The sequence below is a fragment of the Priceomyces carsonii genome, assembly GCF_900007245.1.
Source record: "Priceomyces carsonii strain CBS4050 genome assembly, scaffold: Debaryomyces_carsonii_scaffold_6, whole genome shotgun sequence".
In the NCBI taxonomy this organism is placed as follows: Eukaryota; Fungi; Ascomycota; class Pichiomycetes; order Serinales; family Debaryomycetaceae; genus Priceomyces; species Priceomyces carsonii.
In genome coordinates this window covers 1,056,522-1,083,918 of record NW_026946679.1, presented here as the reverse complement: position 1 = coordinate 1,083,918, position 27,397 = coordinate 1,056,522, and the positions used below count along the sequence as shown (strand labels likewise).

At 37.3% G+C, this 27,397-nt stretch overlaps 10 protein-coding genes across 10 annotated transcripts; 7 read left to right on the top strand and 3 right to left on the bottom strand.

Annotated features, from left to right (window-relative positions):
* Positions 1 to 928: 928 nt before the first annotated feature.
* PRCAT00005628001 (uncharacterized protein) lies at positions 929 to 3,221 on the bottom strand (the record flags this gene model as incomplete). The annotated part of the gene is made up of 2 exons (XM_062955715.1): positions 929 to 3,089; positions 3,181 to 3,221. 2 exons carry the CDS (start codon positions 3,219 to 3,221, stop codon positions 929 to 931), a joined length of 2,202 nt encoding a protein of 733 aa, XP_062812290.1.
* Positions 3,222 to 4,166: 945 nt separating this feature from the next.
* On the top strand, positions 4,167 to 5,444 carry PRCAT00005627001 (DUF4451 domain-containing protein; the record flags this gene model as incomplete). The annotated part of the gene is made up of 1 exon (XM_062955714.1): positions 4,167 to 5,444. One exon carries the CDS (start codon positions 4,167 to 4,169, stop codon positions 5,442 to 5,444), a length of 1,278 nt encoding a protein of 425 aa, XP_062812289.1.
* A 142-nt stretch (positions 5,445 to 5,586) lies between these two features.
* PRCAT00005626001 (uncharacterized protein) lies at positions 5,587 to 7,080 on the bottom strand (the record flags this gene model as incomplete). The annotated part of the gene is made up of 1 exon (XM_062955713.1): positions 5,587 to 7,080. One exon carries the CDS (start codon positions 7,078 to 7,080, stop codon positions 5,587 to 5,589), a length of 1,494 nt encoding a protein of 497 aa, XP_062812288.1.
* A 1,183-nt stretch (positions 7,081 to 8,263) lies between these two features.
* Positions 8,264 to 13,921, top strand: FAS2 (trifunctional fatty acid synthase subunit; the record flags this gene model as incomplete). The annotated part of the gene is made up of 1 exon (XM_062955712.1): positions 8,264 to 13,921. One exon carries the CDS (start codon positions 8,264 to 8,266, stop codon positions 13,919 to 13,921), a length of 5,658 nt encoding a protein of 1,885 aa, XP_062812287.1.
* A 229-nt stretch (positions 13,922 to 14,150) lies between these two features.
* Positions 14,151 to 19,778, top strand: SEC7 (Arf family guanine nucleotide exchange factor; the record flags this gene model as incomplete). Its single annotated transcript, XM_062955711.1, has 1 exon — positions 14,151 to 19,778. The coding sequence occupies one exon, from the start codon at positions 14,151 to 14,153 to the stop codon at positions 19,776 to 19,778; it is 5,628 nt and encodes a 1,875-aa protein (XP_062812286.1).
* Positions 19,779 to 19,851: 73 nt separating this feature from the next.
* Positions 19,852 to 20,037, bottom strand: PRCAT00005623001 (uncharacterized protein; the record flags this gene model as incomplete). Its single annotated transcript, XM_062955709.1, has 1 exon — positions 19,852 to 20,037. The coding sequence occupies one exon, from the start codon at positions 20,035 to 20,037 to the stop codon at positions 19,852 to 19,854; it is 186 nt and encodes a 61-aa protein (XP_062812285.1).
* Position 20,038: 1 nt separating this feature from the next.
* Positions 20,039 to 21,077, top strand: PRCAT00005622001 (uncharacterized protein; the record flags this gene model as incomplete). Its single annotated transcript, XM_062955708.1, has 2 exons — positions 20,039 to 20,056; positions 20,298 to 21,077. 2 exons carry the CDS (start codon positions 20,039 to 20,041, stop codon positions 21,075 to 21,077), a joined length of 798 nt encoding a protein of 265 aa, XP_062812284.1.
* Positions 21,078 to 21,594: 517 nt separating this feature from the next.
* Positions 21,595 to 23,277, top strand: PRCAT00005621001 (uncharacterized protein; the record flags this gene model as incomplete). Its single annotated transcript, XM_062955707.1, has 1 exon — positions 21,595 to 23,277. The coding sequence occupies one exon, from the start codon at positions 21,595 to 21,597 to the stop codon at positions 23,275 to 23,277; it is 1,683 nt and encodes a 560-aa protein (XP_062812283.1).
* A 205-nt stretch (positions 23,278 to 23,482) lies between these two features.
* Positions 23,483 to 24,541, top strand: PRCAT00005620001 (uncharacterized protein; the record flags this gene model as incomplete). The annotated part of the gene is made up of 1 exon (XM_062955706.1): positions 23,483 to 24,541. The coding sequence occupies one exon, from the start codon at positions 23,483 to 23,485 to the stop codon at positions 24,539 to 24,541; it is 1,059 nt and encodes a 352-aa protein (XP_062812282.1).
* Positions 24,542 to 24,697: 156 nt separating this feature from the next.
* ZCF32 (Zcf32p) lies at positions 24,698 to 27,364 on the top strand (the record flags this gene model as incomplete). Its single annotated transcript, XM_062955705.1, has 1 exon — positions 24,698 to 27,364. The coding sequence occupies one exon, from the start codon at positions 24,698 to 24,700 to the stop codon at positions 27,362 to 27,364; it is 2,667 nt and encodes an 888-aa protein (XP_062812281.1).
* Positions 27,365 to 27,397: the final 33 nt, after the last annotated feature.

Below are 27,397 nucleotides of genomic sequence, written 5' to 3'. Positions count from 1 at the left end.
TCATTCTGAATTATGTACACACTTATCTCTTTTTTGTTAAGTAGAGAGATCGGCATACGGTTCATGGTTTCCAGACTCCGTGCCGGTTTAGTGAGTGTATTGGTTTCTATATAGCTTAGCACTGTATCGAAAGAGGCAAATTCAAGTGATTACATTTAATGAATAAAAGCTCTAAGGGACACCTAAGTAATGTCTTATTCGCCAGTGGCCTGCGATATATTTACGGTAGTTTTCTCCTCCCCCGATCGCAATGCGGAACTTTAAATATGTCGGTATTTTCATACAAACAGCAGAGGGGCATCATTCAGATTCAAATAAAGCGTGCACCCTAATCAATCTAAGATATGACTGCATATTGTCGACAACCTTTCTGGCCAAGTTATACAATTCAAGCATTCTAGTAATGATTGTTACCACAACGATAGATCTTTAATCTTTTTCATCTACGAGGATGGTATGTTTACATTCGTCTTAATAATGAGTTGGGTTATGTACTAACTGTCATATTGAAGGCTGTTCAAACACCAAAGCAAAGAGCCGCCAATCTAAAGTGGGCGAAAAAAAATACCCAGAAACAAGGTAAACTTAGGACAAAAAGAGAAAAAACTGAGTTTCCACTTAGTAAAACGTGGATTTTAATTTTGCTATTCTTGGTATGTGGTGGTGCCATATTAGAAATCATAAGCATCTTTTCCTGAATTAAAATTTTGCTTTATATTCGCTTCTGCTGAAACTTGATATTTAGAATTCGAGATTTTGTTATAATGGGAAAATATGTATTATTTTTCTATTTATATTCCATGCTCAATAGAATCGAATATGTGCTGTGTATTTATTGTAACAAATTTCGTGTGTAACTTGAAAAGCAATTATAAAAAGTCAACTGTTGATGCAAAAGTTGAGAGATGAAGTGAATAGGAACCATTGCTTAAAATTCGCCTTGGTCAATTGTTAAGCCATTGATTAATTTGTCAAGTATATCTGGATCTGTGACATTTTGGGTAGCATCATCTTGGTCGCGGTGAAAATTAAGTTTCTTTGTTGGGATACTATGACCGAATTCAGAGTAGGAGTTTGTAAGATTATCGAAATCTGTTTTTTCACTATCTTTAAATTTAAACACTGCAAATGTAACGTTTTGATTTCTTGCCAAATTCATGTAGGGACTGCAAGTCTCAATTTCTGCTTGAGATAAATAATTGACATCAATGTCAGATATTTTTTCCGGTCGAAGGGGGTTGAAAAGAGGAATTGCTATTCTGTTCACTGGAGACTGGGGTAATTTATATTGGTATGAAGAATTACCGTTCAAATTTGAGATAAGTTTTAGTTTTCCTTCATCGTCTATTATTCCTAATTGATTCAAAGAATAGCTATTGTTTGTAATTTTATCTGCATTTGAAACTAATGGTAACTTCAAGAATTTAACGGCACCCAATGATGGTAAAATCCATGAATCTAAGAACTTTTCACTAACGTTTTCGCTAAAATCTTCTTTGCCCAATGTCTTCGGGTAATTGTTGGAACAGTTACCAGATAAATAGTTGATGTTAAACCAATGAACAGTTCCTGTAGATTTGGTGGTACATCCAAACCCAGAATTTATTCCTGAAGTAGCATTATCTATCGTGTTCATAAACCAGAATATGTTTTCAATTATAGCGGACGTTTTACCTCTCGTGAATTTTCCAACAAAAGCTATTTCACGAGGCAACTTGCATAGATCCCACATAAATAGATGGTCCCCTCGCAAACTCGCATGGACTAGTTGTAAGTCATAACGCGAAAGTGATACGCAAGAAACACCTCCTTGAGGTTTGAACGTCGTCATTACTTCATCATTCATCAAATCAATAATTTTAATTAGTTGATTATCATTAGCCGTCAAATTTCTAGTGCTTTTTTGAATAGTAGATGCCGTTGTAGAAGCAGTCGAATATATGAGTTTACTTAGCGCTTTTCCAAATGAATTTAGCGATTGAGCCATATCTTTGTCATTTCTTGGTTCTTGTGTATCTCGATTCAAGTATGCTCTCACTTTGCATGAACTGACTTCAGATAGCTTGAATAAGCTATCAAGTGCCGTGTTAGATAATGTTGATAGCACCCTATTTAGTAAAGGACCTGGCGGGGGTAGTTTAACAGGAGTAAACATAGACACTTTTTTCGAAGTTTGATCCTGTTCTGTTGTTAGTATTGGATCAAAATCCTCTACTTCAGCTGATTTTGGGATTTTAATTGTTTTTATGTGCTCATATTCTGATTTGACAGGAGAATAGGCTAGCCAATTGCCTACGACATCAAATATGGGGATTCCATTTAAACAACTTGTCTGAAGTAATAGTTCCTCATCTCCAACTTTTGAAACCAAATTATGCTTGCTTATTATCGGTTGCGATGATACTTTTTTTAAACCCCCTAAATTGAAATCGTGGTTTGCAGGCAAATACTTGTTTTGAATCTCATGATACCTAAAAACATATATGAAACCTTCTTCGTTGGCAATCGCTATAACTCGGCTGCTAAGTTTGACTGTAAAGTTCATCAATTTATCAGGGTCAGAAGCCGACGTACAAAGATAACTTGGGAGATATATTTTTTGGGAAACAAGAGATATCCCAAAAGAGTGTGTTATCGAATGGACCTCGCAAACAGTAGTTCCCAGAAGTCGGTAGATGAGCAAGAACGTCATGCCCGTTTTCAAAGCGCCACGAACGAAATTGAACGATAGAATATCTTTTGTTTCGAATGGGCTTTCTTCTTCTTGTTGCTCGTTTAAATTGTTGAATAATTCTACCTGAGCATGAAGATACATGGTGTCTCCATCAACCTTTGTTTCCAGTGAAGGCGGATACCAGTCCCAAACCTCAACTTTGTTGGATTCACAAAATAAGATGATTAGTTCCCCATTTTCCCCGTTATCATATATTTTTTTCTGTCCTTCGGAGGTAATGGATGCTTCAGAGCTTGTCTTAGTCGAAGATACATTGACTCCCACTCCGTTGGAAGATGAGGATGCCGCTGCTCTTAGTTTCTTCAAGGTGGCAGTAGCAGTCCCTAACTTGTAGCCTTTCCTCGGTTTAGTATGACTGTTGAAAAGTTAGTATAATGTCTCTTTGATTACTAATAGGGAGTGGTTATGCTATCATTATTTAAGCCTTAGATTTTCAAAACACTTACACTTTGCTTAGTTTTATTTGTTCATTGTCGAAAGTAGTCATAATCAAGCTCTCTCGCCTTTATAGCGAAACAGTTAAAATACTTGGAAACGAGATCAGCCACTGCAATTGAATTGAGAAAAATCCTGATCCTGCCAATAAAATTCTTTTGCGATACTCTTTTTTTATTTGGTCGGGTTCGTTGTGTGTTCCTTGACTCTAGCTTGCTGATAGACAGTGAAGTTATCTATCTGGAGTGTTTTTAACGCGAGTCTCCCTTATCTTTGCACGTGATCAATTTATTTTTGTTGGTAAAAAGAAACTGCTGACACATGGTCAAGAAGCGGTACACTTTTTCTTTTAGGCAGTTAGCTCTTTGTTACATGTTTTTCTTCTTTATATTTGCTTAAGAATGCTCATCTCCTTTGCTGGCTTCGTAACAAACAGACGGATGATCTGCCAGATGGAGGGTCGTTACAGCCGGGGTGCTACGGGATATCTACTAAATTGACTTTATTCTAAACGTTGTGACCAGCACTATCACAATCGAACTATATCCGAATGTATCCTTTAATTTTTAGCGGCACTACTTTGTAAATTTTTCGAACCACATAGTCGTTTAATTTTGAAACCTTTTGAGATGACTACTTAATTTGTTACATACAGGTAGTCATCTATTGGGATAATTGTGGAAGATATATCTAAAGGAATGCCTGGTTATTTTTAGGAACATGATGCCGCCTTGGTCATTTTATTATCTTGTTCATGAAACGTAAAACCACATTCATTTTGGTCAACTTTTACCGCATGAACAATTTTAGTAATTTTGTAGATAAATGATATGCGATAACGAAAATTTAATGACAGATTAATGAAATGATGCAAATTTTACTTACTTAAATGATCTGAATAGCTTAGTAACAAAAACGAAACATGATTGTATAAATATAAACATATTCTTCCCTTACCTGCTCAAGTGATAAAATTCAAGTTCGCTCGACCACAATCATGAGCTTTGACACTTTCTACGATCATGTTATTGTTCCTTCAAGCGGTTCCAGTTTATCGGATCTCTTCGATGTTAACGAAAACTCTCATATGCAATTAGGTTCATTAGATAATCTGCCTTCTCGAAGTATTTATGAAAATAATAGGGAATGTGTTGTGGGGGGCGCATTGGAGGATAGCAATGTTGACAATACCGAAAAATTATCATCAGTTATCTCTACAATTCCAAGGACTTTCGACTTGGTTTCGGAACTTTCTGATCTCACCAGTCTAATCAAAGGTTATGAATATGAAGAACCAACTAATTACATTGATTACAAGCAAATTCAAAATTTGAGTTATACCGTAATGCATGAAGATGTTTTTGATCGCAAACCATTTTATAGTCCAAAAGAGACCATATCACTGTTGGAAAATGAAACACGAGTTGAGCCGTCTCATGATCAAGATGGTGCAAAAAAATGTGATTTTAAAGAGCCATTTCGGTTGAAAATAGTTCAAGTTAAAAAACTGGGTAGAGTGTTCAAACCAAGGCCAAAGGGCTCTAAACGAATTATTGAAATCAAAAGGGACTTTTCATATGACCATCTTGATGTACCAACACTGATTGACGAAAGTCCAGAGCTACGAAATGATGCAAAAAATTCTCCCTGGGTAGGATGGGCTGAAACCTATTCTCGAAAACTAGTTAGATTATTGAATGATGATGAGAACAAAATTTGCAACATCAAAAGAACGAGATATGTTCGGCATAATTTAGAGGCAATTGTGAAGCATATGCATATTGATGTTATTTATGAAAAAAATTCAAATTTTGATATCAGCAGGCCCTACGAGCCTCAATATATAAGGTATATCATTGATTTGGACAGTTCACCAGTGCTTCCTTTCAACCACACAAGATGTGGGTTGTGTCCTTATTGCCCAGCAATAAGCTTCTACGATATTAAAACATCAGCATATGCACAGCATCTTTCACTTCAACATGGAATTTATACTGATAACTTTTTGACACCAAACCCCTTATACTATGGTCATTATAGGATCAAAAAACCAGAAAATAGAAGCCGAAAAGAGAAGCGGAAAACTCAAGCTCACGAATTACAAAGAGACGGAATAGTATGTCCTTGCTGCTATGAGATCGTTGGAGTAAATTGTAGTAAGAAAACGGCAAACACGAAGCCACTTACAAATTATATGAGACATTTTAGAGACAACCATATATACTGCAAGGACAAAAGCGACCCTTACAAGTATTTCAACAAATATGAGAAATAGAAAAATCTTTACAGCAGAAAATATCACTGATGATGTGTATTCCAAGCATGTCCACGACAACAACATTTACGGCAAATTATGTATAGGAATCTATTATTATGTTATTTTAAAGAAATTTCAAAATTAAATCATTGTCTAAATCTTACTTCTCTTGTGCCTGTGCTGCCTTTTGAGCCTTTTTAGCCATGACTTGACCAAACCTCTTGAGCACAAAAGGATAGCAAAGCATTTCAAGTACGATCCAAGCAACTAGAATACCATAGTTTCTGCCCAACTGACCCTTGTAAGTGTTGAAAAATATGACTTTAGTGATTTCATAAGAATTGTGAATTGGCAAGCCATATCCATACCTGAAGAATTTTGGGCTTAGGGCCAAAGGAGTGAAAGTAGGTGAGATATTAATAATGACCCAAAATAACATCCAAAAGCCAATTAAAGGAGGATAAATCATAATTAAAACTAGAGCCATTATTTCATTTAATAAACCGACAGACCACATAGTTAGAAAGGAAGTCATCCAGTAGACCAAAAAACCTGAGCGACCAAACGCTTTCTGGAAGTCTACTTGCATCGCCAACGAGACGAAAGAATAAAACAAACTTAAGACGAAAAACGAGAGTACACTCACTATGATCCTGTAAAGCACGTAATGAAGTTTCTTGAGCTTGTACTTCGCAACCTTTTGGTTGAGGTCTTGGAAGAAATTAAATTGAAAAAATGTGACGATAATCAAATAAATTAAACCAACTTGTGAGGGAGCAACTAGAACAAGGTCCATAAATGGGGCATTATCATACATCGCAAATTGCGGCATCGAAGTCAAAAGTGCCATCGATGCTTCTTGGTTCAAAACCAGGGTCTTATTAGGTAGCAAATCGAAGACTTTTTGTTTGGCGGCACTCTCAATTTGCCAAATAGTTTGTATTCTGAGAATAGCCGGAGTGACGTAACTATTCATATTTAAGAAATCTCTCCCTGTTTCATAAACAGATATGATTGAACCATTTGTAACATTATAATGAGAATCATTGTCAAGCATCGCTTTATATAGGTTGTAAGTTGCGTTTGGCTTCACATATATTGAAGACCAAAATTTCTGATGATGGATTTGTCTCGCGAGTTCCTGCTCAATGTTATTATCATGCTTTTCTGCAAGTTCGTGGAACTCACTTGAATTATAGACATGCCAGTCACCTATAGACTTTGCGTCAGGCGACCTAACAATGCTCTTTATTTCATCGCCAATCCATGGCTTGACGTCGCCAATGGTATGATCGTCTTCAATCACAACAAGCATTTTGAGATTCTTCATTCTTGTCTCTCTTTTATACATTGAACCCCAATAAATGGAAAATATACTCAAAAGACAGGTCGCCATAACAAGGTAGATAAGAAGTATATGCATCATCATTTCAAATCTTTGAGATCTCAACTTTTCGTTGAAAAAGGAATAAGAAGTTTGAACTCTCTCAAGGAGTGTTTGTTCTCTTGCCAAAGAATGCAGCTCAATTCTGGACTCATCATCCTCTGGTTGCTCGAATGGAAGTACGTCATTTTGTCTATCGGATACCAAATCATCTTGAGACACAGACGAATCCGGCTTTTGCTCATTCATCTCAACAGACGAAGACGACATCTTATGTTACTATGAACTTTTTATTGAAATGAGATGGTTCCAGTCATTTAAATATTAGATGAATAATACCGACCGGTCATATTACCTTATTCCCGAGTTCGTAAAGCCGCACTAGAAAATTTCAAATTAATAATTTGTCATGATTTAAGAGCCAGCCCAGGAAACTACTCCAGAAGGAATAACATCAATCACATTCAATTTTCGAGCTGCACTCCGAGAGCTTGGTTTTGGAAACAAAATATATAGAAAATTATGCTCTGTCTTCACATTTTGGAAATGAAGCAGTTCTGGTCCCTGCGTGCAAGTACTAACACTCAATGCGCGCTCAACGTCTGATCCCTAGAATTGAAGTTATATCCGGATTGATTAATTTGTCTCCGCCGGAAATAACTTCTCAGAGAAGTATTCCCGAAAACTGATCAAGTACCAGAAGTTCAGAACAGAGCACAATTTGTTACAATTTAAGTTGATTTGTCAGTCAATTTATGTTGATCATTAATTTAGTCCCGATATTCCATAAGAGCAATAATGCTGGACTAGCGGGGTGGAAACGATCTTTTAATATTCCAATTGCGAAAGTGTTCTCTTAAACCACTTTAACTGAAAATAACCGAATATTATCAGGGCAAATGAGAAGGCATACGCTTTGGAAGCTAAGCTATGAAATGAAAGACATTTACAGAATAACTGACGAATTCGTTTATTAAATATATAATTACGAACTCTAGAAACTTTCATAAAAACTACATTAAGGAAGTATTCTACAAAAATTTTTCTTTGTTAGAAGCTCAATAATGTCGTAGATAAAAGTCGTTGGTTTGGAAAAAGTCGTCGAAGTTCACTTTTGCGCGACTTAGTAGTTTGTGTTGCGCACTCTTTTCACAACATTATTCAAATGTTGGGAATATCGAGACGTCTAGACACTCGATATTTTGCAGCCCTTTTCGAAAATTTGTTGAATCGTGCCGGCGACCAACATTATTATGTTGAGGACTGTGCACATATAAAAGTATTTTACGCCATAAAGTAGACAATCGATAAGATATTCTACGTAAGGGTTGAAAGGGTCGAAACGTTTACAATAGCTTTATCGATAACTGGCTAAAAGGAAAATTTATAGACTACATTCTCCCACTAATCTTGAGAATTAAACTGCATCAGACTAGCTAATAAGAATCTTAAGATGCGTCCAGAAATTGAACAGGAATTATCGCACACTTTGTTGACGGAGTTGTTAGCGTACCAATTTGCATCACCTGTTAGATGGATAGAGACCCAGGATGTTTTTTTGAAAGACAACAACTCAGAAAGAGTTGTTGAAATCGGGCCATCTCCTACTTTAGCAGGTATGGCCACAAGAACGATCAAGGCCAAATATGGCTCATATGATGCTGCTTTATCATTACAGCGTCAAGTGTTGTGCTATGCTAAGGATGCTAAAGAGATATACTATACCCCTGATCCCGCCGACCTTGCGGCAGCGGAAGAAGCAAGTAAGGGGGGCGAAGAGGCTTCTAAGTCTAATGCCCCACCAGTTGCACAACCAGCAGCAGAACATGCAGTAGCACCAGCACCAGCAGCAGCACCAGCGGCTGCTGGCCCAGCCGCCTCGGTTCCTGATGAACCAGTTAAAGCATCTCTCGTTTTACGCGCTTTAGTTGCGCAAAAGCTTAAAAAACCTTTGGACTCTATCCCAATGGCAAAACCTATAAAAGATTTGGTAAATGGTAAGTCAACGGTTCAGAATGAAATTTTAGGAGATTTGGGCAAGGAGTTTGGTTCGACACCAGAAAAACCAGAAGATACTCCATTAGAAGAGTTAGCTGAGCTGTTCCAAGACAGCTTCAACGGACAATTGGGGAAGACTTCGTCTTCTTTAATCAGTAGAGTTATGTCCTCTAAGATGCCGGGAGGCTTCACAATAACGACTGCTAGAAAGTATTTGGAATCGAAATTTGGTTTGGGTGCTGGTAGACAGGATTCTGTGTTACTATTAGCATTGACTAACGAACCAAGCGCAAGATTGTCTTCCGATGCTGATGCGCAGGAATTTTTTAATAGTATGGCCCAGAAATACGCTGGCATGGAAGGAATATCTTTATCAGCCGCTAGTTCTTCGGGCGGTGCCTCCGGTGGAAGTAATGCTGTAGTTGACAGTGCTGCATTAGAGGAACTCACTGCAGAAAATAGGACATTAGCTAAGCAACAACTTGAAGTCTTAGCGAGATATCTTAACATCGATTTGAATAAAGGCAAGAAATCCTTCCTTCAAGAGAAGGATGCGTCAGGTGTTCTAAGAAAAGAATTAGATCTCTGGGAAGCAGAGCATGGTGAGTACTATGCTTCAGGTATTAGACCTTTATTTTCTCGTTTGAGGTCAAGAACCTATGACTCCTACTGGAACTGGGCAAGACAAGATGTATTGTCTATGTATTTTGATATAATCTTTGGAAGGTTGACATCAATTGACAGGGAGACAATTAATCAGTGTATTATGATTATGAACAGATCCAATCCAACGCTCATCGAATTTATGCAATATCATATTGATCATTGTCCTGAATATAAAGGCGAAACTTATAAGTTGGCGAAGAAGTTGGGCCAGCAGTTAATTGACAACTGTAAACAAGTATTGAATGCAAGCCCAGTTTTTAAGGATGTTTCCAAGATTACAGCTCCAAAAACAACGATAGACGCAAAAGGTAACATTAATTACGAAGAGAGTAATAAGGAGTCAGTGAGAAAATTCGAACAATATGTCTATGAGATGGCACAGGGTGGAAAGGTGACTAAGATTTCTCACCCTACTGTTCTGGAAGAATTGTCTAAGATTTACAAAGCAATTTCGAAACAATCGTTAATGTCTAAGAACACTAAATTAGAAGTTCAAAAGCTCTACGAGCAATTGGTAAATTTCATCGAATCTTCTGGTGAAATTGAGCAAAAGATGCCACCTTCAACACAATCAGGTAGCCCAACATCAACTGAAGATGAGCTGCTTTCAACTGCCTCTGATGATGATGAAATTGCTTCGTTGCCCGACAAGACTTCTATTTTGCAACCTGTGTCCTCTACTATTCCTCCCGAAACCATTCCGTTCTTGCATTTGAAGAAGAGATCACAGGGCGCATATACTTACGATCAAAAATTAACTTCAACATACTTGGATGGATTAGAATCTGGAGCTGTGAATGGTATGACATTTAAAAATAAGTTTGTTTTAGTTACAGGAGCTGGCGCTGGCTCTATTGGTGCCGAAATCTTGAAGGGTTTGATCAGTGGTGGTGCTAAAGTCATAGTTACAACTTCCCGATACTCTAGAAAGATCACAGAATATTATCAGACGATGCATTCAAGGTATGGATCTGCTGGTTCCACTTTGATAGTTGTTCCTTTTAATCAAGGTTCTAAACAAGATGTCGATGCTTTGGTAAACTACATTTATGAAGAACCAAAGAAAGGTGGATTAGGATGGGATCTCGATGCCATCATTCCTTTTGCTGCAATTCCTGAGAATGGTAATGGTATTGACGCTATTGACTCAAAATCAGAATTAGCTCACAGAATCATGTTAGTTAACCTTTTGAGGTTACTAGGTGCTGTTAAAGCAAAGAAATTAACAGACACGCGTCCAGCTCAATGTATTTTACCGTTATCCCCCAACCATGGTACTTTCGGATTTGATGGATTGTATTCTGAGTCCAAAGTCTCATTGGAAACCTTGTTCAATAGATGGTACTCAGAAGATTGGGGTACGAAGTTGACTATTTGCGGTGCAATTATTGGATGGACAAGAGGAACTGGCTTAATGTCTGCTAATAATATCATTGCTGAAGGTATAGAAAAACTAGGGGTTAGAACATTTTCGCAGAAGGAGATGGCGTTTAATATTTTAGGTCTCTTGACGCCTCAAATTGTACAGCTATGCCAAGAGGAGCCTGTTGTTGCTGATTTGAATGGTGGCTTACATTTCCTCGAAAACTTAAAAGATCTCACATCGAAATTGAGAACAGATTTATCTGATACTGCAGACATCAGAAGAGCAGTCTCCATTGAAAATGGTATTGAGCAAAAAGTCATTGAGGGTGAAAACATTGATGCGAATTATACAAAGGTTACTGTTCAACCACGTTCTAATATGAAGTTTGAATTCCCCAAGTTAAAGACTTACGAAGAGATCAAAGATATATCTCCAAACTTAGAGAATATGCTTGACCTAGAATCCGTGATAGTAGTTACTGGATTTGCCGAAGTCGGCCCTTGGGGTAATGCTAGAACTAGGTGGGAAATGGAAGCATATGGCGAGTTCTCTTTAGAGGGTACTATTGAAATGGCTTGGATTATGGGTTTAATCAAATACCACAATGGTAATTTGAAGGGCAAACCTTATTGTGGCTGGATAGATGCCAAAACTCAGCAACCAGTCGAGGATAAAGATATTAAACCGAAGTACGAAGAACAAATTTTAGAGCACTCTGGTATCAGATTAATTGAGCCAGAATTATTTGACGGATACGATCCTAAAAAGAAGCAATTAATTCAAGAAGTTGTTGTTCAACATGACCTAGAACCTTTTGAGTGTTCGAAGGAGACCGCTGAGCAGTATAAATTGGAGCATGGTGAGAAATGCGAAATATTTGAAATCGAAGGCTCTGGTGAATACACAGTTAGGATTTTGAAAGGTGCAACATTATATGTTCCTAAGGCGTTGAAGTTTGATAGGTTGGTAGCTGGTCAAATTCCAACCGGTTGGGATGCTCGTAGTTATGGTATTCCAGATGACATTATCAATCAAGTTGATCCAATAACTTTGTATGTTCTTGTCTCCACTGTTGAATGTTTGTTGTCGTCCGGTATTACTGATCCTTACGAATTTTATAAGTACGTGCATGTCTCCGAACTTGGTAACTGTTCTGGTTCTGGTATGGGTGGTGTTACTGCATTGAGAGGTATGTTCAAAGATAGATACACTGATAAGCCAGTCAGGAATGATATCTTGCAAGAATCATTTATAAATACTATGTCTGCCTGGGTTAACATGTTGTTATTATCTTCATCTGGTCCCATAAAAACTCCAGTGGGTGCTTGTGCAACTGCAGTTGAATCGCTTGATGTAGGTGTTGAAACTATTTTATCTGGAAAAGCCAAGGTGTGTATCGTTGGTGGTCATGATGACTTCCAAGAAGAGGGATCTTATGAATTCGCCAATATGAATGCGACCTCTAATGCTGAGAAAGAATTTGAGCATGGCAGAACTCCTCAAGAAATGTCGAGACCTACCACGACAACGCGTAGTGGTTTTATGGAGGCACAAGGTTCTGGTAGTCAAGTCATTATGAGTGCTGATTTAGCACTTAAAATGGGTGTTCCTATTTATGCTGTTTTGGCTATGACAGCAACGGCAACTGACAAAATTGGCAGATCCGTTCCTGCTCCAGGTAAAGGTATTCTTACCACAGCAAGAGAACATCATGGTAATTTGAAATATCCATCTCCAATGCTCAATATGAAGTACCGTTCTAGGCAGTTGAAGAATAGGCTCAACCAAATTAAGGAATGGGAAAATTCTGAAATACAATTTTTGAAGGAAGAACTTTTGACAGCCGAGGAGCAATATGGTACAGAATTCTCCGAATCTGAATATTTGAGTGAAAGAACTGAAGAGATACATCGTGAGTCAAGATGCCAAGTGTCTGATGCTAAAAAACAATGGGGTAACAATTTCTTCAGGACAGACCCAAGGATTGCACCTCTCAGAGGCTCATTGGCTGTCTTCGGTTTAGATATTGACGACATAGACGTCGCATCATTCCATGGGACATCTACTGTAGCCAATGATAAGAATGAATCGGCCACCATTAATGAAATGATGAAGCATTTAGGTAGGTCTAAGGGTAATCCAGTATTTGGTGTCTTCCAGAAATACTTGACCGGTCATCCGAAGGGTGCTGCTGGTGCATGGATGTTGAATGGTGCCATCCAAATTTTGAACTCTAGTATTGTTCCTGGAAATAGAAATGCAGACAATATTGATGAAGCTTTGAAGGATTTTGATTATGTGTTGTATCCTTCTAGAAGTATCCAGACAGATGGTATCAAAGCCGTTTCTGTCACTTCTTTCGGGTTTGGTCAGAAAGGTGCACAGGCTATTGTGATCCATCCCGATTACTTGTATTCAGTCTTAGACAAGAGTACCTTTACGGATTATGCATCAAGAGTCGCCATACGTAATAAGAAGGCCTATCGTTACATGCATAATGCCATTACTCGCTATTCTATGTTCAAGGCTAAGGATAAAGCTCCTTACTCTGATGATTTGGAACAATCAGTCTACTTGGATCCTTTGGCTCGTGTTGATCCGATAAAGAACAACCAATATTCTTTTTCGAAGAATTCCATTCAATCAAAGAACGCATATGTCAGCGAAGTTGCAAGTTCTACTGCGAAGGCATTATCAACCTTAAATAAGTCAGGAAAGGGAGTGGGTGTAGATGTTGAACTTTTATCTTCACTTAATCTTGAAAACCCTACTTTCGTGGAACGCAATTTCACTGTCAAAGAACAGGCCTACTGTTCCAATGCACCTGATGCGAGAGCTTCGTATACCGGCACTTGGACTGCTAAAGAGGCAGTATTCAAAGCACTAGGAGTTAAATCTAAAGGGGCTGGAGCTTCTTTGCTTGACATTGAAATTCTTAGGAATGGCAATGGAGGTCCAGTTGTAAATTTGACTGGAGATGCAAAATCTGTTGCAAAACAAGCAGGGATTTCTCAAATAAACGTCTCAATTTCTCATGATGATCTTCAGGCGACAGCAGTTGCCTTGAGTGAATTTGCTTAGCTTTTAATTATATAACATTAAATATATATTGATTTCGTGAGTTGTGTATTATGTAGAACGTAAAATTTAGTGCGTGTCTTTTAAGTATTGTATATCTTGGGGTCGTGATTAAAACAGAAAACCTTGGTTAGGCGATGTCGAGAGGCACTACAGATCCGTGCGTAAAGACAAAATCTCAAAAACAGCATTTTGTTAGTAGTATCAACATAAGGATCAACGATCAATTGTAATGTCTCAGGACAATTTGAATGACGATGGTACCACAGCGAAGAATACTACGCAGCCTGATATTATAGTGGAAAGAAATGGCATAGAGAAGACTAATAAAAGTGAAAGTGACGACACTAATGTCTTGACAACAGAAAACAAAAAGAACGATCATGGTGAAAAGGATGAAGCTCTTCACAAAGACTATAAAGAATCCAATGAAGAACTGAATAAAAAAGACACCCTAGACTCCTCAGATGGGCCTGATGTTGATATCCCAGAGGCGGAGTCCACTACCGTCACCGTTGGCGAGGGAACTTTAAATGGACAGCTTGATAACAGGAATCTGAAAGATAGCAATCCTGATAACAATTTTGCTGATACACATGTAAAACCGAATACCACAAACGGTAGTGAAACTTCAAATCAAGTTGAGAATAGTAATCTCACGTCTACGCCTTCTCTTCAAGTTGAAGTGAACCTGAGAATGCCTTCGATCTCATCGAGCCGAAATGATAGCCAAACTGGGCAGCAGTCTACTACGTCGATCACTACATTTAGTGCAACTGTGGACAATATGGGGATCTTTAAAAACACGTTTGAACTGATTCTTAATAGCAAAGAATCGAAGAAGAATGAACAATTGAAATCGTCTGTTCAAAAGGCTCTTGATTCCTTAAATGCTCTGAATACGGCGGAACCTCGCCTATTACTTGAAGCATTGAAAATAACATGTGAAAGTTCTAATAATGACTTGAAATCAAAAGCTGTCGATACTTTTGCGAAGCTATTTGACTTTGTTTTATTTAATGACGAAGAAGAAAAAGTTAAATTAACTGATCAAGCAGTGGATATAATATCGGCTTGTTTTGATGGTGAGGGTACAGATCCAGAAGTCGAACTACAGGTAGTACGTGCACTTATGCATAGTATTTTACTTATGCCGTGTCATGGTGCTTCCTTATTAAAGGCAGTAAGACAAATTTACAACATCTTTATTTTTTCGCTATCTGCTAGAAATCAATCAGTTGCGCAAGGGATTTTGACCCAAGTAATAGGTGCGATTTTCAGAAGAATCGATGTTGTAGCCCTTGGAAAGGGAAAGGGTAGCAAAACTGGGAGCAATACAAATTTCAAGACTTCTAGAACTGTTAGCCGTGAGCAGTTGGATCTGCCGATCGATGAAAATAAGGATGATGAAGTAGAACAAGCGTTAACTTTGCGAAATCTTGAAAATATCAACGACTCAAGGAATGACAATGATCGTGTGAACGAGGCAAATCAAGCGTCAGAAAAGGACGAAGACTTAGCAGTCAAGGATGCATTTTTGATATTTAGAGCTATGTGTAAACTTTCTGTGAAGCCTTTGGAATCCGATACTTTAGATATGAGATCTCATTCTGTCAGATCTAAATTGCTCTCCTTGCATATTATTCACACCATACTAAGAGAACACATAGAAATTTTCTTAAGTCCAGATGTTGTGATTCTTTCGTCTAGTTCGTTGGAAAGAACGAGACTTATTAATACGGTGAGACAATATATTTGTCTATCTTTATCACGCAATGCTGCTTCTTCCTTGGCCCCCGTTTTTGAACTTTCATTGGAAATATTTTGGATCATTATATCCAATTTAAGATCTGAATTTAAGAGAGAAATACCTGTGTTTTTGGATGAAATATATTTTCCGGTGGCAGAAATGAAGACATCAACTCCACATCAAAAGAGATATTTATTGTCAATTATTGAACGATTATGTAATGACTCAAGATGTATTATCGAATTTTACTTGAATTACGATTGTGATAGTAGGATGCCCAATATTTATGAAAAAATCGTGGACTATTTAACCAGGTTATCTTTAATCCGGGTAGAGGTCACTTCACAACAAAAATTGGCTTTCCGAGAGAACAAGCGAAGAGGAATTTCAGTTTATGATATAAGTAAAATTGCTAATCTTACAAGTAGCACGATGTCCTCAAAACCTCCTGAGCCAGATGTTTACAATTTATTTCCATTAGAGTATGCTCTTAAAATGACCTCGATCGGGTGTATTGTCGCATCTTTAAGGTCTTTATACTCATGGGCACATAAGGGTATAAATTCGAGCCATAGGTTAAATATGCCATCACTCAAGCATGATTCGGGTGCTTCACTTGATAGAATTCGCACAGAGACTCTAGAATCCAGTAATTCAAATGGAAGTGATAAGGTCAATTCCAGTACTATCACAGATTCTGTAAACGAATCGGATGATCCTGAACAATTCGAGAACTTAAAGCAACGCAAGAAAGCCTTTTTAGAGGGTATAAGACAGTTCAATCAGAAAGGAAAAAAAGGAATTAAATATCTCTTGAAGGAAGGTTTCATTACATCTGACGACCCCAAAGATATAGCTAGCTTTCTATTAGAAACAGATGGGATTGATAAAGCATCTTTAGGTGAATTCCTTGGTGAAGGAGAGGAACAAAGTATTGCCATCATGCACGCATTTGTCGAGCAGATGGATTTTACAAATTCAAATTTTGTGGATTCTATGAGAAGATTCTTACAAGCATTTAGGTTACCTGGTGAGGGTCAAAAAATTGACCGTTTCATGTTGAAATTTGCCGAGAGGTACGTTTCTGGTAATCCTACGATTTTTGCTAATGCTGATACTGCTTATATTCTTGCTTATTCTATTATCATGTTAAATACTGATTTGCATTCTCGACAAGTGAAAAATAGGATGACTTATGAAAACTTTGTGGCTAACAATTCTGGAATAGATGACGGTAATGACTTGCCTCGTGAGTTCTTACAGAATATTTACGATGAAATTTTGAATAATGAAATCAAACTACAATCAGAGCAACATGCTGCACTACTTTCTGGTGATATTCCATTGCCATCAAGTACTTCTATAGGATTTTTTGGAGGGCGTGATATAAACAGGGAAGCTTATATTCACGCATCCAAAGAAATGTCTACTAAGACTGAGAAGCTAATGAGAAACCTTGGTAAAAAATCAAAGCCTGATGATTCTTCTAGCGGCATATTTTATGCTGCATCTCATATTCATCATGTTAAGTCTATTTTCAACACCATGTGGATGTCGGTCTTAGCAGGCTTAACACTGCCATTTAAGGAGTACGACGAGGAAGATGTGACCAAAGTTTGTCTTGAAGGAATAAAAATCTCGATTTATATCTCATGCATGTTTGATTTAAGTTATGCAAGAACTTCATTTGTCGGAGCATTGGTTCAATTTGAAAATTTAAATAATTTTGAAGAAATGAAACCTAAAAATGTTGATGCAATTCAGATTATGCTAGAGGTTGCCGTTACACCTGATATATCTTTGAAAACTTCTTGGATTCAAATTCTCACTGCAATATCACAATTAGAAAGACTCCAGCTTATCGCTCAAGGTGTAGACCAAGACTCAATCCCCGACGTATCTGTCGCGAGATTGGTGAACAGAGGTTCAATTGATAGCAGCAGTACAGTTTCAACAAGTTTCTTCAGCCTGCTTACTGGCCAGCCGACTGCCTTGCAAGCTGCCTCTAATAAATTTCACAATCAGCATTTGAACCAACAAGTAGCCCAATTATTGACTAAAACTGAATTAGAGGTGTCAATCGATAAAGTGTTCACAAATAGTGCTTCTTTATCCGGAGAAAGTATTGTTGACTTTGTTAAAGCACTATCTGAGGTCTCTTCAGAGGAGATAGAGTCATCAGGTGCTAGCTCAAATCCTCGTATGTTCTCGTTGCAAAAAGTCGTGGACATCTGTTATTACAATATGAGCAGAATTCGTTTGGAATGGTCGAAATTATGGTCTATTATGGAGGAAACATTCAATCAGGCGGGTTGCAATCCAAACCTGGCTATTGCGTTTTTCGCTTTGGACTCGTTAAGGCAGCTCTCAATGAGGTTTTTGGAAATTGATGAATTATCTCACTTCAAGTTCCAGAAAGAATTTTTAAAACCTTTTGAGCACGTGATGATCTACAGTGGCTCATTGGAAGTAAAAGACATGGTTTTAGAGTGTATCAATAACATGATACTCGCAAGAGCAAATAAAATCAAGTCGGGATGGAAGACCATTTTTGGAGTCCTTGCAGCTTCCGCAAGAGAAAACAAAGAATCTCTAGTTATGAAAACATTTAAAATGGCGAACTGGATTAATAAGGAATACATTGATGTAATCCATTCCCAAGAGTGTTTTGCAGATTTAGTTGTTTGCTTCACAGAATTAGCTAAGAATGAAAAATTTCAAAAAGTCAGTCTCCTTTCTCTTGATGTTTTACTGAAATTAATTAATCAAGTGGCTAAATTCAGTTTTGGCGGCTCAAAGGGTCAAAGCTTGTCTGTCAATGGTTCCGATGAGAAGCATAAAGCTTTAAACGATAAATTAGTCAAATTATGGTTTCCAATTTTGTTTGGTTTTCATGACATTATTATGTCAGGTAAAGAACTTGAAGTGAGATCAAGAGCACTGTCATATTTGTTTGAGCTTTTACTACAGTATGGACAGTATTTTGAATATGACTTCTGGGTTTTGATTTGTCACCAGTTACTATTCCCTATTTTTGGCATTTTAAATACGCACTGGAGCTTAAATGCTGAAGACACAAGTGACACGCTCTCTGTATGGCTTTCAACTACATTAATCCAAGCTTTAAAGAGTATGATTACACTCTTTACTCATTATTTCGAATCATTAAGCAAAATGCTCACAGAATATTTTAATTTGATCATATCATGCATTTGTCAAGAGAATGACACTATAGCAAGAATAGGTCGAGAATGCTTGTTTGTTTTGTTAATCGATAATGCTACCAAGTTTAATACTGAACAGTGGTCAGAAGCTACAAAAGCGTTTTCGACCTTATTTGACTTAACCACAGCAAAGGAGTTATTCACATCTGACCCTCTTCGTAATCAAAAATCCGAAGAAGATGAAGAGCTGGTTGATTTTGGTTCTAAGTTGGAGCTTAATCGTGCAAATGGAGAAAAATCAAACGACAGCTTAGACCGAAAAAACAAAGAAAAGTCTTCAATCGTTGTTAAAAGTGTGTTACAGCTTTTGCTTATCCAAACTTTATCTGAGCTTTTTGAAAATGACGCTTTTTACGAGGCTGTTCCATTTGATTCCTTAGTAGATATGGGCTCTTTGTTGAAACAAAGTTATAATTTTGCGAAACGCTTTAATGATGACTACGACTTGAGAGTTAGGTTATGGAATGCAGGGATAATAGAAAGATTACCAAATTTATTGAAACAAGAATCATCCTCATCAGCAGTTTATATAAATATCATGTTCCGAATGTACTGCGATGACGATAAAACTAATTCCGAGTCGAAGAAAACCATCATGTCATCAATAATTCCTCTTTGCAACACTGTGACAGAAAGATATTCTGAGTTCGACGAATCTAATCAACAAAGAAATATCTCGACATGGAGGCCGGTCATTGTGGAAATTTTTCAGGGGTACGTGGAATTGGACGATGAAGATTTTATACTTTATGCCCCAGTTATGTACACATTGACTTTGAGACTCCTTTCGAGAAATATGACATCCGATTTGAGGTCTGCCATTAGAAATTTTTTGAGCAGAGTTGGAGAAGATTTTATTAAAGCTAACTTAAATTCTCAAGGATAATTATATTCAGTAATGTCATATATTTGTCAAGTTAAACATATGTTAATGTAAAGCATGCATTTGTAGTATATCTCTAGTTAGTGCTGAAAATTACGCCATTTTGCTCACGAGACTTCACAAGTACGATCTTACACAAAATTGTTCTCGTTGTTGGACGATCAGCAAAATTTTCAGCTTCCTTTAAACCACAGGTGATAATATTAATCAATAGAAACAAGATCATATAACTTGCGCAGTCTGATTCGTTTTCAAAATACATAATGTCTTTTGAAAATAAGGTAAGTATTGTCCAGAATAATCGTGTCGTGAGATTAGCAGCCAATTGAATTAAAGCATTGCAGTATTTAAGTTTAAGGTTGCTGCGATTGAACTACGTCTTTTGAACAATTGCATTGTCATTATACAAGTATCAATGGTTTGCGGATGTGCAATTGTGTTGGAAAATTCTACGATGATGATTTATTTTAATGGGTCCACAGAAAATATAATTCGAATATAATACTGACTTTATTTGTACAGAACTTATTCCACTTGTTGGGTAATGATGTTGAGGATGACCAAACTCCAAACTTACCCGTCAGGGAGGTCGTGAAGAAGGGAACCTCATCAAAGAAAGCAGATGTTCCTCCTCCTTCTGCTGATCCTGCTAGATCTAAAAAGAAAGGCAAACCAACTGGTAATGAGGGTGCTATTAAGACTAAGTTAGATAACAAGGATGTCCCAAGTCCACCAAATACTAACTCAAAACACTACAAGAAGCCATTTGATCGTCACTCTAGATCCAACAAGACTGACTCTAAAAAGAAAATCAAACAGGGTTGGGGGAATGCTGATACTGAAGCTGACGCCGAGATTGAAGGTGCAAATGATGCGGCTGAAGAGTTAGAAGAAGAAAATCAAGAGAATGCAGAATCAGGAGCTGAAAAGAAATCATTACAGGATTATTTTGCAGAGTTACAAGTAAAGCAGCAAGTCTTAGATGGCTCTAAGAAAACGAGACAAGCCAACGAGGGTCAAGAAAAGAAATGGTCTACCTCTGAGCAACTTGTTAAAGAGCAGGAACCTTATTTTGAATCAACCGCTTCTAAAAAGGCAAAGGCAAAGGCACCAAAAGAGAAAAAGTTTTTAGATGTTGAGGCAGTATTTGCTGATGAGAAGCCATTTGAGCCAAGAAGAGGCAGTTCTACAAGAGGTGGTGCTAGAGGTGCTAAGAGAGGAAATTTTGGCGCTAAAAGAGGTACCAAAACTTCTTCAAAGTCGAAACCAGTCATCAATGATCAAAACTTCCCATCATTATAATGTTCACGGAATATCTGAAGTTATTTTGATGAACTTTGACTCTCATATATGCTTTAACTATTATTTGTTTTAAATAGTTTACGATAATAAACCTTTTACCAGCATATGGATTCGAAATCAATGTAGGCGAAGACTTTATTTAAAATAGCTGATATCGGATTATCGCATCGTTCACTGGATTATTGTTTGAGAGCTTATTTTGGATTACCTAGTAGTGATAAATTTGCTAATACTATTTAAATAAGGTTAACTGATTCTTCTTCACCTTGCTATGAACCTCGGATCTTGATTTCACTATTAAAACTGTCAATTTCTTTAAATAATAGCTATGAGCTTCTATCTTTCTCACATTGCATAAGGCACTAGAGCACTAATGTCCAAAACTTAAACAAGCTATAATATAGTTACGTAATATTAGCAACTCAGTGCAATATTTAAAAAGAAAATATACCATTGAATTTTTCGCATCCCCACATATCGTTATGAAAATTAGGAAATTTATCTTTTTTTTAAACTAATGACTGAAAGAAACAATCCAGATTCAAAATATCGTGCTAGAGCATCAAAGGCGTTATCTCATATATATGAATATACGAGTGGAATAGCTGAAAACCATATAGGAGAAAGTAGGGGTATAGCTGCAGGTACAGCAGCGTCGATAATAGGTCTTGGATTAGAAAGAGTTAACAAAAGATCACCTGAAGAAAACTTTATCGGCATTATGGATGAAAAAGAATTAGATGAATTTTCAAATTCTATCCCAGATGAAAACAAGTCCCATCATTTCATGGACAGGTTTATGGAGAAGTTATTAAAGCATGCAATCACAGATGATGGTCCCGAGAAAGACTTATTAGAGAAAAGGATACGTGATCCTGATAGGACTAAGAAGCCGAATTTATCAATCAAAATTCTTGCATCTAACTTCAAAAAACTAAGCAGTCGTATGAGTGAATTTTTTGTAGTTCAATATGGCCTCATTCATATTTTGACGTGGAGAAAGCCAACAAAAACGTTATCGTTCTTGGTATTGTACACTTCAGTATGCTTATGGCCACATTTGGTGTTAGCATATCCATTATTATTTTTACTTTTTGGAGTATTGATTCCTGGGTACTTACATAGGCATCCGATGAAGAATCCTGAACTAATAAAAGTTAAAAGAAGGGGACAGTCTCTTTTGAGCTTTTTAAATGAATCACCCGATCAAAGCATCATTAGTGACATACTTAACGATGACTATGATAGAGACTCAGATACAGAATCTCTCAGACCCTTGAATTCAAGGTCATCTGACGGATCAACTTCTGCATTCACACAACCACCTGCGTCAGCTTCTTCGATTTCAAACTCCGACAATGCAGAGTCCAGTCAAAAGAAGGATAGAAGCAAATATGTGAAGTCCCAAATGACACTTGCGATGAACATGAGAGACTTACAGAATCTCACGACTGATGTGCTCAGCAGCTTAGACGCAGCAGACAAATTTTGGTACGATACAGCTGGCTTCAAAGACGAAAGACTCTCAACTTTCATTTTCTATGGTCTTATTTTGGCAACCTCTGCAATTCTATTAGTGGGCTACTACGTGCCCTGGAGATTGATCTTTATTCAATCTGGGTGGGTAGGAATAACTTTATGCCATCCAAAGAGTAAAAAGTACTTGGTTGGATTTAGCAAGACTAGGAAAGGCAAGAAAAAAGGTAAGCTTGAAGTAGTGGAAGATAAATTAAAGAAGGAAGAAAAAAGGTTTGATAGAAGAGATATAATTATTGATGATCCTCCAGAGATCAGATTTGTTGAAGTTTTCGAGATAGAACTGAAAAGTATTCTTAATAGCAGTTGGACCCTCTTCTGTTTTTCTAATAGCATCTACGACCCAAAAGACCATATAAGATGCAGTGGAAAGCGCCCTAAGGGAGTAGATCATCTCTCCAAAATTCTCCCCCCGTCAGATTGGAGATTTGACTTTGCTTATGCTAATAAATGGAAAATAGACTTCCAACCAAAAATTTTTTTACATCAAAGGCTCTTAGACATGAATTCTTCTTTAAGAGTTTATGAAAATGAAAGTGATGGTTGGATTTATGACGACTTGGATTATGTTAAGAGTAACGATACTGTGTATGAGTTTAGAAGAAGAAGGTTAAGCAGGGAATGCTATAGATATTCCAGAGCTGCAAAAGAACCTAAGAGATGATCTCATAACTGATATATTGAAAGCAGCAGCCATATGGTTCATTTTGTATATTTTCTTTTAGGCTTAATACGTAAAATGATGATATATGATGTTAAATCTTGAAAGATAATATTCGTGTAGTAGTCCTCAGAATACTCTTAAAAATAGTTCGCGAACTCTAAATTTCATCAATTCTCAACACTGATTCAAAACACATCATAAGCTCATGGACTCATTCGCTACCCGAGTGCGGACTTTTGATGCGTTCCCTAAAGTTGATGCCCAGCATACAGTCAGATCATCTAGAGGTGGATTGTCAACGTTGATAACGATATTTTGTGGTTTATTAATAGTATGGGTCCAGGTTGGTGGGTATCTTGGAGGATATGTCGATCACCAATTTATAGTAGATGATGAAGTAAGAACTGACTTAAGCATAAATATGGATATGCTAATTGCTATGCCATGTGAATATGTTCATACAAATGTAGAAGACGTTACCAGTGACAGATTTTTAGCGAATGAACTTTTGAACTTTCGAGGTGTTAATTTTTTCGTTCCTCCGATGTTTCAAATAAACAATGTCAATGATGCACATGATACTCCAGACTTAGATGAGATAATGCAAGAGACATTAAGGGCAGAGTTTTCCTCAGTTGGTCTTTCTTTAAACGAAAATGCACCAGCGTGCCATATTTTTGGATCGATTCCAGTTAACCAAGTGAGCGGAGAATTTAGAATTACAGGAAAGGGATTTGGCTACCGAGATATACACCAGGTTCCTTTTGAAAAGTTAAACTTTTCTCATGTATTATCAGAATTTTCTTACGGAGACTTTTACCCATACATAAATAATCCCTTGGACTTCACCGGTAAGCTTACCGACCAAAAAATGCAATCTTATCACTACCACTCTCGGATTGTCCCAACGCTCTACGAGAAGCTTGGCATCGATGTGGATACAAATCAGTACTCTTTGACTGAATTGCACAATGTATATAATATCGACGATAAAGGAAAACCTGAGGGGATTCCTGGAATTTATTTCCGGTATGATTTCGAGCCTATTAAGCTTGTAATAGCAGAAAGAAGAATCCCATTCTTACAGTTCATTGCAAAACTAGCTACTTTAATTGGAGGCTTAGTCGTCCTAGCAGGTTATCTTTATAAAATGTATGAAACATTTCTCTGTGCCGTACTCGGAAAGAAATATGTGGAGAAGGACAGTGAACGCAAAGAAGGTGGACTTCTTGATAATTACAACAAAGAACACAAAAACCTTTAGAGTAGTACCCCCCTCTAGTTTAGATCGACTTTAAATATTTTCGAAAATACGGCATATAATATTTTGATATCTTAAGTCTCACTATCAAGTCATTAATATTCTATTATAAAGGCTTGATCATCTTATACCATTTATGGATATGTAACATTCCTAAAAATGGTTGAAGTCAAAAAAGAATCCAAAGATTCGCATCAACTGAATTCAAAGCAGTTTAGTGGAACAAATAATGATAACGACTCCAAAAAACCAAAGAAACCAAAAGGTACAATTAAACGCTCTAGAAATGGGTGCCATAATTGTAAGAGATTGAAAATTAAGTGTGATGAAAAGAAACCGAAATGCACTTATTGTGTGAAAACTAAAGCTGATTGTGATTACTCGCTAAAGCTAACTTGGGGAGGAAGAAATTACAAAAATGCCAATGAGAAGAATGTAAACTATTCAGCAATAAATTTTTCGAATGGGACCAAAAACACACCAGATATTAAAAAGAAGAAATCTAAAAACAGTTCTAATCATGGGATGGATAGTAAAAAGCCTAATGGGCATATCACTACGGAAAATAAAATAAGAAAACCTGCGAAGTTTGTTCAAAATGCAAATCTTGGAAACTTGAATCCTAAGAAAAGGCTATTCACCCAGGCTGGCCATGATGATCATTTGAGAATACATCACTACAATCCTTCGAACCTGGAATCTCCTCAACTTGAAACTCCTTTAACTACTTTCTCGAATTCTGACTTGAGCAGCACATTAGATTATTATTCTCCGAGCACCAGCGGGAACGGTAGCCACATAGAAGGGAGCTCTGAAAGACTTTCTCCTTCAGAAGTAAATAGCAGGAAATACTCTCTGGGTACCACAATCGACCCGACGAACATGTTAGACAAAAAACTTCATCACGAATATCCGGATGTTATTGACGGAATCCAAAACTTGAATAGTGCATTGGACAAGGTATCAATGGGAGCAAATCACTTTTTTTTACAAAACTCTGAAATTTTTAATAAGTTCGTGCTTACAGGAAATGCGACGAGTTCAATTGAGAATCTGACGACTAACCCAAGTGGTCGCCCAAGTGATCGTCCGTTCTCTATAAATGGCAATGTTCTTAGTGATGTGAAACCGCTTCTGAAACCAGATGAGTTTTCTCCCGGCACGGTTGAACTTTTAGAAAATTTCGATAGAGATAGTATGGATAATTATTCTGAGGACATTGCTAAAATTGAAGCTCACGAAAATCTTCAACTGATAGATTCTTTTAACAATGACATTTTCATGAGATTGAGAGCTCCAGATGCTCAGCGAATGTTACTGCAAGCTAATGATCGAATTAGCCTTGAAGATGATGACGAAGATGAGGATGAGGGAAGCGGAATCCTTGTTAATCAGCACGAAAGTGTCTCCCCTCGATCTCAAGGTTACGGCTTTGAAAACCTTTCACCAGAAGATATGTTTCGTACCATACCACCTCTGCTCACGCCTTTGCCGGAAATGTTACTTCACGTTCCTTATTATCGTGGTTTGATGCATTTTTGGGTAAATGTTGCTTCGAACTGTCTAGTTCCCGCCCCATCTCATTTATATAAGGATAACCCATTCAAAGTTATATTACCGCAAATGGCGATGAGCTATCCCTCAATTTTAACTACGCTTTTGGCCTTTTCATCAAACATGAGGGCAGTGATTACTGGAGAAGAAATTCCTCACGCTATCATAAATCAATTACTTTCTCGATCTTGTAATGAGTTACTTAAGCAGTTGAAAGACAAAAAAGAGTCTACCTCAGATGGAACTTTAGCCACCGTTCTACTTCTTTCTTGTTACGAAGTTTTCAATTGCAGAAATATTGAAAGTCATAGAGTTCACAATTTGGGAGCAAGGCAAATTTTGAGAGCAAGAAAGTCCAATTCAAGCATGAGCTCTCAAAGGATCCGATCTAGCAGTTCACATGAACTAGACGATAACAACACTGATTCCATTGGAATTGAGAGTGACATAACCTTTTTCTTGATAAGATGGTTCGTATATATTGACGTTATGGGTGCAATATCAGCAACTAAAGGATCTAATTACTATCTTGCGGTACAGGATGAGTCTCAGTATGCAGAAGGAGCATTCTTAACCAAGCTTAGTGATTTGAGCTCGAATAATAATCAACGGTCTAAAGGAAGTGTAGACTATTTCTTAGGGTTCGATGCCAAGCTACTTCCCCAATTCACACAGATTGCACTTTTGATTAGAAAGACAAACAATTTTTTGAAGGACAATAAGATTTCTCATCAGTCTTTGCCCGACAGTATAAGATTGAAGGCACTGGAAGTAATTGATGAGCTCTATCGAGCAATAAGGAGAGGAGAAATTAATGACCAACTGGATAGCGAGAGCGCTTCTGACAGCAATCTAAGAGCTTCTTACTCCAATAATTATCGTGCTTTAAACAAAGAAGATAGTATGTTATACTACTCCAATAAATTGTATTGCTATATGGGCTTAATGAATATTTACAGACGTGTTCTTCGATTGCCTAGGGGCTCTGAGGAGGTTCAAAAGATTGCGAGTGATATCGCAGAAATAATGAGACTCTATGTTGAACCTAAGTCTCCCATGGAAGTATGCTTTATATTTGGACTATTCTGTGCTGGTTGTGAAACTCTTGATCCCGTTTTACGAGAGTTTTTCCTCCACAGATTTCTCATGTTGTCAGAAATAAGTCATGTCAATGCTCCCAAGGCTCTAGAAATTATGAAGCACTGCTGGATCACTGGCGAAGACTGGACTGAAATCTCTAATCGACTAGGCATAGATATTACATTATTATAGATATCATGGAATTTTTATCTTTTGAAGTCACCT